Source organism: Copadichromis virginalis, linkage group LG5 (genome assembly GCF_057382275.1).
Source record: "Copadichromis virginalis isolate Kocher_CV1m ecotype Utaka linkage group LG5, C_Virginalis_male_GT1.1, whole genome shotgun sequence".
Taxonomy (NCBI): domain Eukaryota; kingdom Metazoa; phylum Chordata; class Actinopteri; order Cichliformes; family Cichlidae; genus Copadichromis; species Copadichromis virginalis.
Window position 1 is genome coordinate 5,628,828 of NC_140622.1, and position 14,902 is coordinate 5,643,729.

Genomic DNA, 14,902 nt, shown 5'->3' on the forward strand with positions numbered 1-14,902 from the left:
GTATCTATTTTCAAATTATTAAACTTTATGTAACTATATTTTGATTAGCCTCTTTTAGTTATCAGCTGAAGACAGAAGAAAAGTAAAGGGGGAGGTGTATTTGGAGTCAGTGAGACAGAAAAAAGGGCGGGAGTTTGGAGATGTGAGTAGTGACTTTAAAAAGTAAAGACTATGACTAGTAAAGGGAGAGAGCTGGGTGATATGAAGGAGAGAAGGAAGACAGATATATTGTGTGTGCGGGAGAAGGGAAGTAGAGCCAGGAGCATTGGACGTGGATTCAAACTCTATTACTACAGTGCAGATAGGAAATGAAATGGAGAACGGGGAATCTTGAAGGAGTGCTATGGAGTTGAATGTCAGACAGGATCATGAACTTGAAGCTGGAAACTAATGGGCGGATGTCAGAAATTGTCTAGGAAATCATGAAATCATGAAGAAGAAGTGAGTGAATGCAGTGGCAAGGATTAAATGGAGGAAGTGAAGAAGGAAGAATGCTTTGCAGAGTTTAGTGGTGAGTTAAAACAGGCTCAGGAAGGTAGGGAAGAATATTCAGATGACTGGGAAAGTACAGCTAAAGTGGTGAGAGAAACTGCCCAAAAGCGGCACGTGTTTCCTCTGAGCATAAGAAAGAGGACAAAGAGATGGTGGTGATGCATCATTTGCTAGGCAGAGAGATGAAGTTAGAAAGGATGTGCAGCAGGTTAGAGTGATTAAGCATGGAGACAGAAATATAATAAGAGTGTGCTGAGAATATGGGAGGAGTGCCTTGATGAGTTGATGAATAGAGAAATTGAGAGAGAAGAGGACAAATGTCAGACAGTTAGTGAATTAGGAAGTGCAGAGGATTAGTAACGAAGATTAGAGTGGAAGGGTGCCGATGATATACCTGTGGAGGAATGAAGAAGGCAACGGACTTTAAGCTACGGAAAAAAGTTTTTGAAGCTAAATGCGAAGAAGACAAGTTACAGTAAGTGAGCAGCACTATGGCAAGAGTGAAAGGGAACGTTTACTAGACAGTAGTGAGACCGGCTATGTGTGGTTTGGAGATGGTGAAGGTGAAGCTGGAGGAGGCAGCACTGAGGATGCTAAGATTTTCAGTGGGAGTGACCAGACCAAGAGTATAGAGAAGGACGGCTCAGGTAGAGTGTTTTGGAAAGGTAAATGGTAAATGGCCTGTATTTATATAGCACTTTACTTAGTCCCTATGGACCCCAAAGCGCTTTACACATCCAGTCATCCACACATTCACACACTGGTGATGGCAGCTACATTGTAGCCACAGCCACCCTGGGGCGCACTGACAGAGGCGAGGCTGCCGGACACTGGCGCCACCGGGCCCTCTGACCACCACCAACTGGTCAGAGGGCACCAACTTTGGAGTCATAGTTAGCGAGGCAGGCTCAGATCATCTGGACTTGTGCAAAGAAGAGATAGTGGATATGGAAGAAATAAGAACACAGAGTGGATTTAGGGATGGAGGACACGCAAACAGTTGGTGTGACAGATTAGGATGCTGGGTATAGGGTGAGATGGAGACAAATGATCCACTGTGGCGAACATTAAAGGGAGCAGCTGAAAGAAGGGGGAAAAGATAGCAGTGACTTAACATGCTGTTTTATTTGTACTGTTCATGTTTTTTTAAAGGGAAAATAAACATTATTAGCCCAGTGGATGATTCTCAAATCTTGTCCCTTGATCAGAGTCTACATTACGTTTTAAACGAACATATTAAATGTGGGTTCTCTCCAGGTAGTCCGGCTTCCTCCCACAGTCCAAAGACGTGCAGTTACTGAGGTTAGGTTAAATAGGGATTCTAAATTACCCATAGGTATAAATATGAGTGAGAATGGTTGTCTGTCTCTCTGTATTAGCTCTGCAGCAGACTGGTGACCTGTCCAGTGTGTACCCCTCCTCTCACCCAATGATAGCTGGGATAAGCTCTAACCCCGAGCTAGGGTTGCCAAATCTTTAATTATCAAATAAGAGACACTCTGGTGTGCCAGAAGCACAATCCACAACCAGCTGGGTAGTGTAAATATGCACTATGTGACGGTGCAGGTAACGGTCAATATATGTGACATTTAAGGTAGACTAAGGAACCAATTGAGTACATTCAGTGTTAAAAGAGAAGCTGTGAAGGTCTGAGATCAGCAGCTCTCTGAAAAAACAACTGAGGTAGTGTTTATGCTCCTATATAGTGAAACTGTTATATGGATGATTAATCCCTTTGATTTGATTTTTTGTCTTTAAAAAGCTGCAACTTTCACATCATGTGGTACTTTAGACTTTTTTCATAAGTTAATTTTGGAGTTTCTACAAACAGTGAACATACAGGATGATTTGTCTGTTGTCACTGGGCGGTGCTGAGGTCTGAGGGCAGCTTTCTGTAATAAAAACGAGAACAGAATCATCACAAAACATGAAATGTAAAGTCTATCCCTCAAATCTGAAAGTAAGTTCTGCTCTTACATTTTTTTTTTCAGTTCTACAGTTCTGCCAACAGCTGGCATATGAACTGCTTATTTTAAGAAAAGACAAAAAAAATAGACTAGCACTTTATCCAGTATAATATTTACCTTTGAGTTATTGGTGCTTTTTAAATGTATTTAAATACAGTTTGAAACAGTCGGTGTGGATTTTGAGAGTGGACCTCCTCTCAGCATCCCTGATCTATCTGCCATTGCAGAACAGACATATGCAAACCTCTCCCTGATCGCAGCTGCCAGTCAAAGCGGTCATGATGACGTTATACCCCAATTTAACAGCATTATGTTAGTAATTAGAATCAAACTTATGAGAAAGGAGACCACTTGAACACAAATCAGCCTGATGTGAACTACTGATAATGAAATAAACCATGCTAACGTGGAGGAGGCGGGGTTTATGACCAGCCAGACACCAGGGGCCATTTTGGCTTCATTTTGGGGGCGATGTTAGGTCGTCCATGTGTGTCAAAAAACTAAAAGAATATACACAAATTGATCAGAACAGGTCTGTAATGTTTTCTCTTAGGAGAAAAATGTTGTTTTATACTGCTACACTGCCACTTAGTGGAAGAAATACGAACTAAAAACTGTACCAAACTGGAAACGGGAATTTCCCAAGTTTTGGATTCACTTTTCAGTTAAAAATAAATAAATAGTGTAGAATGGTTATCTTAAATGTATTATTGATAATAACCAATCCGCACAAATATCCAATACTACACTATCCACATCACAATTTCACTATGGCATATTCTTGCTGCCTTCAGGTACTCCTCGTGGTTCAAACCATTACATTTAAGGGCAGCAGTATATATTGCACTTTTTGACCCAAAGACATTTGGTTGTCCCTCTGTTAATAGCAGACTGTAAGTTTAGCTATCAGCTGTGGCTTTATTCGTTTTCTTAAATGTAAGGCTTCTGTGCAGAAAACTGAAGAGAAGTTCTATCGACCTTGACAAAGCTTTGGTAGTTGCTAACTACCAAAGCTTGTTGGTTCATCCACCCCTAAGTTGAAATTTCAATACTGCCCCTGAACGCAACACTAGGCCCACTGGAAACCGTGTAGTGGCTCCATGGATCATATCCATTTAGTAGGGCGGGCCTTTTCCCGTGTCGCTGCTACAGGGATACCAAGATGGAAATCCAGGGGCTTTCTGATGCCCAAAACATTCAGTCTCAACATGGCGCCCTACACAGAAGCATTTCGTCTCCACATCGATCGGCAACGGGGTCAATACCTCATTTTATTTCCAGCGAAAATGAAGCGGAAGTGCTGCTGGAGTCGCTTGAGCTACACAGCGACAACAACAACAACACTAGGCCGAGAACATCGCCGTTTCGCCTACTGGCGGAAAATGGCAGCGAGGTGGCTTGTTCGCCTGTCAGCGCACCGCAAACTACGCTTAAAAGCAATTTGCCGGGTAACAGACCGGGCGTGGGATTTCATAACGTGAACCCGGAGAAGGAAAATGAGCTCAGTGCCCTACTAGCTTCACAGGAGTTTGTCAAGACAGCCTGGAAATACGGATTAGAAAGCGGGGATGTTGTAATGCAAATGGCGCTGCCTCTCTTTGAAGGGGAAGAGGAACCGATGCCGCAGCGGCAACCAACGTTTCCAGTTTTACGGCAGCAGCGTGAGGACGGCTCCTGCAAACAGCCCTCAGTAGCCAGCCATAGCGCTGCGGCGCTGGGGAACTTGAGCACGGTAAACCTGGCGGAACAAACCACCCAGGAGTTTTATGTTCTTTTTAATGTCGTTCAAGACGAAGGCAGCGGCGAGACAAGTAAACAGCGCCCGGATGTGCCTGAGGATGGCGATCAAATGAAAGGTAAAAAGCAGTGTTCCAAAGCAAGTCCCTGTGGCCCCATGGAGGCTGGAAACCGCAGTAACGTTGTTTCATGTGAATCTAATGACACTTTGAACTGCCTCGATACACAGGGCTTGAAACCTGAGCATGTTTTCAATTTACTGAACGATAATCCCGCGGCGGGTAACGTTAAACAGACTGCCTACCACCCCACCGTCGAAGACGTTGTTTTGACAAACAAATATGGCGATAGGATTTGTGGCCAGATGTGCACCGAAAGCAGCGAAGGTAAACTGGTCAGGGAGCTCTCGTCGCAGCCTCGCGTTGACGAGAGCAGTACCTTGATTTCAGGGACTGCGGGGATCGTGGAAGCCATGGACACATCGGACTTTGGTACAGATTCAGCGGCGGCGCAGGGCAGTACAACCCCGGTCACGGCCTCCACAAGTCCGCCTGCTAGCGAAACATTTTCCGGAACTATCACGATAAACAACCAAAGCATCATAGTGACTATTGAAAACGGGGTACTAACTCTTGCTGCCCCACCCGAGGGCTATGTACATAAGGAGGATGACATGGTTAGCTTAAAGGAGCACTTAGGAATGAAAGATCATGAAGATATTGTTCTCCTCAACTATGACAGTGGTACTAAATCGATCGGGAAGATCAGCACACTGGCAGTAGCCAGTTCCAGCCACCAGGAAGAGCCCACACCTGGTTTGTCTGTCAGCGACTCAGAGCTGGCTCTGGTGGATGACTGCTCCCTGTCAGAGCTAGGTACTTCACTGGACTCCTGTGCCAAGCAGGAGGCAGGGTCACTATGTGCAGTAACAGAAGCAGATATGGGCCCTCCTCCTCCCGAAGCCGCTGTAGCTGGCTGTGACAATGAAGAGTGTCACTCTGTACCAGTAATCAGGTCCAAGAAAGACACCGTGTCCACCTTTGACTGCCCAGAACCAGGCTGCCCCTCCACATTTGACACACGACAGAAACTCAAGGTTCACCTCCTAAACCATGCTGAGGACCCACGTCCATATCAGTGCACTGTGGAAGGCTGCGGCTGGGCATTTGCCACCTCCTACAAGCTGAAGCGGCATCTCCAGTCCCACAACAAGCAGCGGCCACATACGTGCCAGTTTGAAGGCTGTGGGCGGCGTTTTACCACTGTCTACAACCTCAAGGCTCACGTCAAAGTCCACGAGCAGGATAACGCCTTTGCCTGCGAGGTCTGCAACGAGAGGTTTCGCAGTGCTACCCGGCTCACCAACCATCAGAGGGTCCACTTTGAGCCACAGAGGCCTCACAAATGTGAATTCCCAGGTAACTCATACATCAAACTGTGAATTTTGTGCTTTTATGTAACTATTTGGAATTTCTAGCTTTTTATTCTGCTCTTGGAATTGGCTGATGGGTACTCCACAACATCACTGCTATGATATGAAGCACTTTACCAGAAGGTTTGACGTGTTTTGAGCAACACAGGGCATTTACTTATTCCCTGCTACACATTTCTATTCATTATCTGTGCTAGAATAGCTTTGCATGTCTTGCAGTTCAAAAATATTCCAAATTTATCTGATACTGGGACTCAGTATCAACCTCTGAAACGAGCTGTTTTAACTCCTACCGGTTTTAAACAAACTCTGTGGCTGCCCTAGCTAAACAAACTTAAAGCAGCAGGTGGGTGGGGCCAAAGTTCCCAGATGACCATATTCTGGATCCCTTCAGACATCGTTTATAACCAGTAGTAGAAAAAACTGTTTAAAGGTGAGTGTTAAAAGCAGTCTGAATCCTGAGCTTTTGTCTCACAAGAGTTAAATGTAGATGCACTGATCTATGTTCAGTATGAGGGTACATGATTATAACAGTTTCTGTTTAACAGAATATGATGAAAAAGTATATACATATAAAATGCGCCTTTATGGTACCGTTGGTGTCCTACATGTTTGTCTTTCTATCCTATGCAGGCTGTGAGAAAACCTTCATCACCTTCAGTGCTCTGTTCTCCCACAATCGCACTCACTTCAGAGAAACTGGCCACTTCATGTGCACCTACCCAGGCTGTGACAAGACCTATGATAAGGCCTGTCGTCTCAAGATCCACATGAGGAGTCACACGGGTAAATTGAGATTTAAGGGTCGGTTCAGCTGGGCCTGTTGTTTTCTGTGGTTGATTTTTTAAAAAGCAGCATGTAGTCTACTAAATTAACTCTGGCTTATTCCTAATACATTTTTGTGAAGCAGTCAGCTGCAGTGCCGCAAATCCAAACACATTAGCTGTGATTGTTCTTCAGAACATTAACACTAATGCAGAGAGTAAAAGTTCTTTCTGAGCTTGGAGTGACAAGTAAACCTGATGCTTTTGTGGGGAATATGTATAGCTGTAAGTTATTTAAAAAGGCCAATAATTGTGTTTTTTGTTTGTTTTTTATGAGCATTGAGTTAAATAGAAATCACAAACATAAGTGTGTATGTTGTCACTTTTAGTTCTTAGAAGGACAAAACCAATCAGCAGCTCTAGCGTTCCGAAAGAAAATCGGCCAAAAAAATCTCGATCCAGCTCACATTAAAAGATTTGTGAAGTGAGGATCCTTGCAGCAGTAGGTGTAGTGTAGCATTAGGAATGAAACTTGTAACTTCCTCTCTCCAGGCGAGAGACCGTTTGTCTGTGACTCCGAGGGCTGCGGCTGGTCTTTTACAAGCATGTCAAAGTTGCTCCGACATAAAAGGTGAGTGCTTATTAATTTATGCTTTGATCATGGTGTAAAATAGTGGACACACTCCATTTGTGTGTAACTTACTGTTAGGAACTCCTGATAAAGTATCTTTCTGCGACTGCAGATGGAAAATAGCTGATAGCTAGATCTGATGCAACGCAGCTTTTCCTTTTGTGTATTTTCTACATGTTCCTAAAGGCAATAAACAGAAACCTGAAGTAATGTTTTATAACATCTAACAAAGTTATCAAAGGAATAAAGGGAGTGAATGTCTACATCGTGCGGTGAGAACAAACCTTGTTAGATAAGCTGACCATGTCAATTTTAGTTTTGTGTTCTTTGCATAAAGGTTTGAACGAACAAGGTTATGAAAATGTGAAGTTTTCTCTGTAAAGGTCATCTAGTTGCGAGTCTTCACTACAGTGTTGATACTCATTTAGTATGTTAGGGTTTTATGTCAAGTTATATAGAATAAAGCTCTATTATAATGTAGGATGTGGCTACCTTTTGATTGACAGGGTGTTGCTTGGTATAACTCTCATCATATGCTTCCTTGGCTCCAAATACCCAAAACAGTCTTAGCAAAATGCCTAAATGGAGCCTTGCGAAAAGCAGCATACACCCTCCTCTTCCGTGCTGTCTGTGGGAATGTTTTGCCACTACAGGAAGTGTGATTGCTGTTACATGCCTGTTTTTGTTTTAGTGAACTTGAGCTTGTCACTGCAGTTCTGTTTTACTGGTGCAGTTTGACTTTGAAAGGCTTTGATTCCTTGTTAAGTTTAGCTTCAGTTTGATGTAACAAAATGTAAATGAAATTCTGTTTTTGTGCTATGACTTTTCTTACTTTGTTTTAAATGTGTGTGTCTATAAGGAAACATGATGATGATCGGCGCTTTGTCTGCTCAGAGGAGGGTTGTGGGAAGTCCTTCACCCGGGCCGAGCACCTCAAAGGACACAGTATTACCCATCTAGGCACGAAGCCTTTTCAGTGCCATGCAGAAGGTACAAACCTTTTATAAAGGAACAACAACAAAACTGTAATAATTTTCCACGAGACAAATGTTCACATTTTCTCCCTGAAATATTTACTTAAGACCAGTGTTTCATGGTGACTGATTTCAGTAACATGTGCCTCCTTTGTGTTTTTCAGGTTGTAATGCCAAGTTTTCAGCACGTAGCAGCCTCTACATCCACTCCAAAAAGCATAAGCAGGACGCCAGCACCCTGAGGACTCGCTGCCCTGTGGCCAACTGCTCCAAACACTTCTCGTCCCGCAGCAGCCTTAAGAGCCACATGCTCAAACATCACCACCTCAGTCCTGGTTAGTAATTGTTCTGCAGACTTAAAGTTCCCCAGCACTGCGAGTCTCGTACTGTCTGTGAACATCTATAAAACACCACCCAACTGTTTTCTGTTTCCATGTGGGGCGATGGATGGAAACCGTTCCTTCTTTCTTGTGTAACAGTTTTAAACTTTTATTCCACTTGCCGTTGTTCCTGAGATGTTCATTTTTAACTTGGGGTTTTTTGTTTTGTTTTCCTTCCCAGATGTTCTCAGTCAGATGGAGACCACACCAACCCTGACCCCCAGTAATGAGCTCGTTAGTTCCACACCTACCACGGTTGCAGGATCTGGTATTGCTGGGGGCGACCAGCTGACAAACCTGGACCTCAGCTCTCTGTTCTCTTCTGTGCCTGGAGGAACTGCACCCACTACAGGCATTGGAGTGGGAATCCCAGTTGGTGGGGCTACGTCTAATGGCCCGTTCACAATGGACCTCTCCCTGGTCAGCTCTGGCATCCTGACCATCGACCCCTCTTCAGTGGGAACTACACTTGTTACCAGCACTAACACCACAATGGCCAAGGCTGTGGACCCTCTTATATTGGCAGCCAATGCCGACATGACCCCCCACCACAACCTGGAGGGAACGGCAAGTGACGTCCTGCGCCCACAAGGCACCCTTAACCTGGACGATGTGCAGACAGTTACCCCAGAGGCGCTGGGAACCCTCACTGCCCTTACTATGCAGGGTGCTGGTGCCACTGTGGACCCCACTCTGCAGCACCCACTCAGCTCGTCCAGCTCCTTGAGCGTGGAACCCACAGCCTCCCTGGCTGTAGCTCCCGTTGCCGAGCTCCTTGGCTCACCATCTAAGGTGGAGGTGGGTGGCCAAGGAGGTGCTGGGACTCTGTTGGGTTGTGTGGAGGTGCTGGGACCCCAGGAGGGAGGAAAAGTGCTCACTCAGTTTGTCTTTCCTGGTCACAGCAGCAGCTTCAGCCCACAGAAAGATTCGGAGCTCAGTTCTGTGTCACCAAGCAGTTTCCTGGTGAGCATAGATACTCACAGATTCAATAAACCAATCGAAACACAGCTGATACAGAAAATACATTTGCGACTTTCAGGCATACAAGCTTTCCTTTTTATCTCGAACGGTAACCGGTTGGGTAAGGACCCTGCTCACCTTTCTGTAACAAAACCAAAAAAGACTCATAGTTCAATGACATATAAAGGGTCTTTGATAATGAATTGTCAGTCTCCATTCTTTCATCTAGAAATGGAAAAAGATATAGCCATCGTCTCAGATGTTTTTTTTCTTTCTTTGTTGTTTTTCAGTCTTCGGATCTTTGCATGAATGTCCTTTTTTATTTGACAAAATGTTTTTCAGTGGTGGCACATATTTAACAAGATTAATCACAGTCAGTAGAGAAAGTAGTCAACAGACAGATGATGAAAGGTGGTGCAAACCTAACATGCTCCCATTTTGCTTGACAGGAGAGTGGGGGCTCGGCTAGGACTGACTACAGAGCCATCCAGCTGGCTAAGAAGAAGAAGCAGAGAGGCCCCTCGGCCTCCTCCGGTAACTTACTTTCTTTAGTTTCATGCTAGCCAAAGCTCCAGTAACTGTTAGACTGACAAGACTTTCCTTTGACTTGTCCAGGGACTTCAAGCTCAGGTCAGAGAAAAGCTAAAGGAACAAAGGCTGCCACAGCTCCAGGACCACTCGCTCCCTCTGGGGCTCGCTATGGTGATGGAGCTGCAGTAGCGAATGGGGGCCTGACTCTCCGTGACCCCATCACCGGTGCCCAGTATGTCCAGATCCACCTGCTGCAGGTGAGATATGACAAGTTGGGGAAGGTGGCAAATCTGCCCTGGTCAGAAAACATAAAGCTGTCTAGACCAAACCGTGATACTTACGATTCAAATAAGCTCATGATTTGGATAACTCGCCACTGCTACTGTCTGGGCGCTTGCCTTTGTTTTAATGAGAATTTGTTCCACAGAATTTTAATTCCTTTTCGTGCATTTTTACTGCACAGTGTGAAATTGACCTTTTGTGTACCGTGAAAACATATTAGTTGCTATTTGGGAACTAAGAACACAGTATAAGTGCAGAGCAACATCCCATAAGCTCATTAAAGTGCCAGTTTAACACTGGCTACAGGGAGTTGTTCTGTCTGAGGCTTGTTTTTACCATTTTGTCAAATGTGTGCCATTAACACCAGCTGTATTATTGTTTCCCATTACAATCAAGTACCAACTTATGTGCGTCGGGTCGTTTTATAGCAATTGCCTGTACTCCTGTGACATCATTTGTATGCCACACGAACAAAGGAGGATGACTGGCGATGGTATACCTGCTGCTGTCTGTGGGTTTTTGTCACATTTGGGGACCACCGTGCTGTTTTTGTGCAGCCTTGTCCCTCGTTGCCAGGTTTCAAAACTGGCGGTTTTTGATTTTCATGAAGGAGACACTCATGACATTGAATAGCCAATCAGTGGCATGCAGTCTGATGACGTCACATTTTCAGATCACTTCATGACTAAAAAAAAGTACCTGGTAACAGGTACTATCACCTAATGGAAAACCCTAAAAACCATGTCGAGCCAACCTGTGTAGGCCATAATGGAACAGGGCTATATACGCCAGAAGCTACAAGGACATTGGTGAAAGTGAAACCCAGTTCCTCGGCTCAGTATCAGGAAACACCTGAAGCAAAGGTCTCTGTGTGGCGGCCGAAGTGGAAAAAGTTGAATGATGTAAAATAACTCGAGAAAAGTGTAGAAACATTCTGCACAGACCTCATGAAAGTTGGTGCTGCTAGCACAGCTAATGCTAGCACAGCTAATGCTAGCCACACCCACACATAAAACACTGTATGTTTAGTTTCAGAGTTCCAAGTGTGAAATCTCCGTTAATCTGATTTCTTTCTCCTGTCTGATCAACTAGTAAATTAGTAAAAAATGAATAGAAACATCCAACTAGGGACTGTTTTTCTTTTCACGTACTTTTGTGCACTGAACAGCACCACTAATGCACAGCGGTTGTTGGAGTGTCTAATCAATGTGTGAACACGCAGGATGACCCAGCCAGTGATGGAGACCTGGCCTTCCAGTTGAGCTCTCAGCCCTCCAGCTCCCACTCTCAGCTCACTGTTGACCTGCCTGTCAACATTTTACAGGTGGGAGTAATCTTTTCTGTCGTTAAAGAGACATTCGACTGCATTTGTGCTTTGACTTTCTGTTATGGAATCGGTTGTTTGTCCTTTGTAATAGCCACAGATTAGTGACACCGTCAGCCTTTAGAGAACTGAGCCGTGATGCTTTTCTCCACAGGAGTCTTCGGTGATTACAGAGGACGACAATGGCTCTGACAACTCCCAGTTCACAGGAAGCACAATCAACCTTCAGGACTTGGAGTGACCACCTATACTGCTGCGGGGTCAGAGGTCAATCAGCAGCTGGCCTCCATCCACAGTTTACATGAGATGATAGATTTCATCAAACAGTTGCCTCACCCTCGAAGGGCTTTTTGGACATGTGCTCCATGGAGTTTGTGGTCATGATTCAGCAGATAATGCACCTTGAGAAGAAGAAAAGAGGATTCTTTGTTGAGAATGTTGCCGTATTATTTTAAGTCCAGTTTGTACCAAATTCAAAGCCTGAGAGCACAGTCGTGTCAGAGGCTGCTCCGTCCTCTGTGGGTGTTAACAGTAATGATGTCTGTTCCACAGTGCCACATTGCCACTCACATGCACACACAGTGCGCTGTGTATTCTCCAGTTGCCTTATGAACTCATGCTTCACGCTGTGCACGCCTCCACCGGCAGGTTACCTGCTTTATTTGTTGTTCTTTTCTCTTGTGTTTTCTTAGATTTATTTTTCTATGGCAGCAGTAATTCCATGTTGAAAACATGCCTGTCCATGCATTTGTATACATGAGTAACTCCCTTCTTATGATGATTTCAGTTTATTTATTAATAGCTACGGGTTTACAGAATGGCAGAGCCAGACGCAGAAGAATTAAAGACTCAAAGCACAATCAGAAGAGCGTGTGAAGTAGCAGTCATTTCACTTTGTTCGGTTAAATGTCACAAAGGGGAGATTAATTTAGTAAGGAAGTATCCCTGTACAGAATGTGTTAAGTCATAGTACTGATGAAGCTGATCATCTCACAGAAGAAACAGAGTTTGGAGCAAGGACCAGTCGGCAGCAGCTCAGTTTTAGAAAAGGCAAAAACAATCAGAGGTTTAAAAATAGAGCGTGAGTAATGGAAGAAGTGCTGTCAATAACAAACTGCAAAGTTTGGTCACATGGGTTTTTGTGCTATCATTTATTTTTAAGTGTCCCATTTAGCCAATACAAACAGAGTGGCATATATAACTCCCTCTGTGCAGCTAACATTTAATTACATTTATCTATGTAATCTATTTGAACTACCCAGTTAAACTACGAGTAAATCTAGCTGGGAGCACATCCTTATTTAGATGTGACAGCGTTTCTAGTAGATGGTGGCCGATGTCTTGAGCATGAATTGAGGCTGCCGTTTGGGGAAGGCCTCAGAGGGGACTGGCCACAGATCACCTGTACTAATGAGAAGTGAATTAACTGAGGGAGGGGCATGAGTATGTACTGCTTGTAGGGCCATATGGAGGTGTGGACCCGCTCTTGAAATTCAGATAAATTATCTCAGATTCTTGAAGGTCTGGATAATCTTTGATTTTCTCCTGAAATCAAACCAAGTTAAAGTGGCCTCAAACACCACAGACACATTTAACCACTGACACTGGCAGGAAAAAGGTTTGGGAATTTTACTCACCAAAAAGTGAAGCGCATAATTCCAATAAAAATGTTCAAAAATACTCTAAAATGCAGCAACAGCACAGACGATGAGCAGGTCCAGTTCAGCCAGGATAGGCAAATGTGCAGTTACAGCTTCCCGTGTAGGCACGCACCTAACATAAGGATTGAATAAAGGGGTCACTCACTGTATAGTTTTAAAAGTGAATTCAAATCACATTTTCTTAGCTGGACCCAGCAGTGTCGCCAGGGCTTTAGGGCCTCATGGAAAAAACGAATCACTTTGGCCCGACCACGCCAGGCCTAAATCTATAACACTGGATCAAAATTCTGCTCCGATAAACACATTTTTTGACTTTTTAATTATGATTTTATTAGATTTTTTATATAACACTGATTGGTACCGTACACCAAATACAGTGGATGAAAGTAAAATAGAATTGTTTATAGAACGGTGCAGTATTTTTTACTGCTTCAAGTTTTTGTTATAATGTATATTCAGATGTAACTTAAATAATCCTTTTGATATCAATCTTTAAACAAAGTATATCTAACCAAAATATGTCTCTGTCCTGAGACCTAGTGGAACTCAAATAGTGATGTTGACTAAAAGAACTCAAACACGTTGTTTTCTGTTAGAAATGAACTACTACCACCAACTCACTGCTATTGGCAGAAGGCTGGTTTTTACTGAAGTGAACTGGCTCCATTTTTTACAGCACATTGTTAGGTGATCATCCTGCAACTGTGACATCCCAATAATTTACCTTGATTGGTAAATCCATATTATATCATATGGTGTGTAACTCCTGTCCTCCTCCCTGTTTAGGATTTCTGACTGTAGTAATATTCCCTTCATCCAGCAGAACTATACTGAAGTAAAAATGTATCCTAAACTGTGTCATACAACAAAGGATATTACTAATGAAGACTGGTTATACAGAACCTTGAGCAAATAAACTCAGCAATAAAAAAGTTTTTCTTCCAGCAGTGTGATGTTCAGAGTGCAGCTGTGAGTTCAACAAATTGTTGTTAAAATTATAAATATATCCGGAGGCTATGAATGAAATGGAAAATGCAGTTACAGTTAAAATTTATATGATCTGCATAGCTGTGTTTAATTATGTCGTTTGCTTTCATGAACGGTTGGATGGTCCATAGCAATGAATTATGGGACAGCATTTTCTCCTCTCTTTTCATAAAGGATGGGCCAGTGTATCATCTGCTAAAGAAAGCCATAAAGCAACCATTGGAACTCCTTTCCTCAATATTTGAAGAGTTGGAACAGCTCTTACTATGGCTGCCATGCAGATACTTGGTCACATCTCTCACTGAGAAATCTTCCTGAGCAAAATACACTTTTGAAACGCACCCTTACTTTTTCCAGCCACGTGTGATCAGGACAGGTGTAGAGCCATCATCTTTCACCTGTGTATAATGTATGTATAAATAATCCAGATTATGGGCAAGCACATATTAAAGAAACCTGTTTGAAGTTATAAAAGTTGAAGGTAACCAATCACTGTACCACTGAATTAACATGCACAGACAATTTTCTTTTCAAAATGAATGCAGTTGTGACAGAACCACGAGTATTAGGAGTTTTTTTTTCCAGATCTCTTGTATAGTAATATTATCAGTGCTAGAGATTTTCTGGATTTAGACTGTTTATATATTTAACCCATAAACCTTTGTATAGACTGTCCTCTCCCCATTTCTTAAGGGGACAAATATGTTGCAAATCATTTCTAGTTGATCTCTCTCTCCTGCCGTGCAGTCATGCAGTGCTTATTTACACCAGCAGATGGAG

At 43.4% G+C, this 14,902-nt stretch overlaps 1 protein-coding gene across 1 annotated transcript; it reads left to right on the forward strand.

Moving 5' to 3' along the window:
- Positions 1-3,558: 3,558 nt before the first annotated feature.
- Positions 3,559-12,340, forward strand: LOC146708793 (zinc finger protein ZXDC). The gene is made up of 10 exons (XM_085455621.1): positions 3,559-5,614; positions 6,262-6,414; positions 6,945-7,023; positions 7,883-8,013; positions 8,162-8,332; positions 8,559-9,340; positions 9,787-9,871; positions 9,953-10,125; positions 11,373-11,474; positions 11,629-12,340. Exons 1-10 carry the CDS (start codon positions 3,622-3,624, stop codon positions 11,713-11,715), a joined length of 3,756 nt encoding a protein of 1,251 aa, XP_085311747.1. The 5' UTR covers positions 3,559-3,621; the 3' UTR covers positions 11,716-12,340.
- The last annotated feature ends 2,562 nt before the right edge of the window (positions 12,341-14,902 follow it).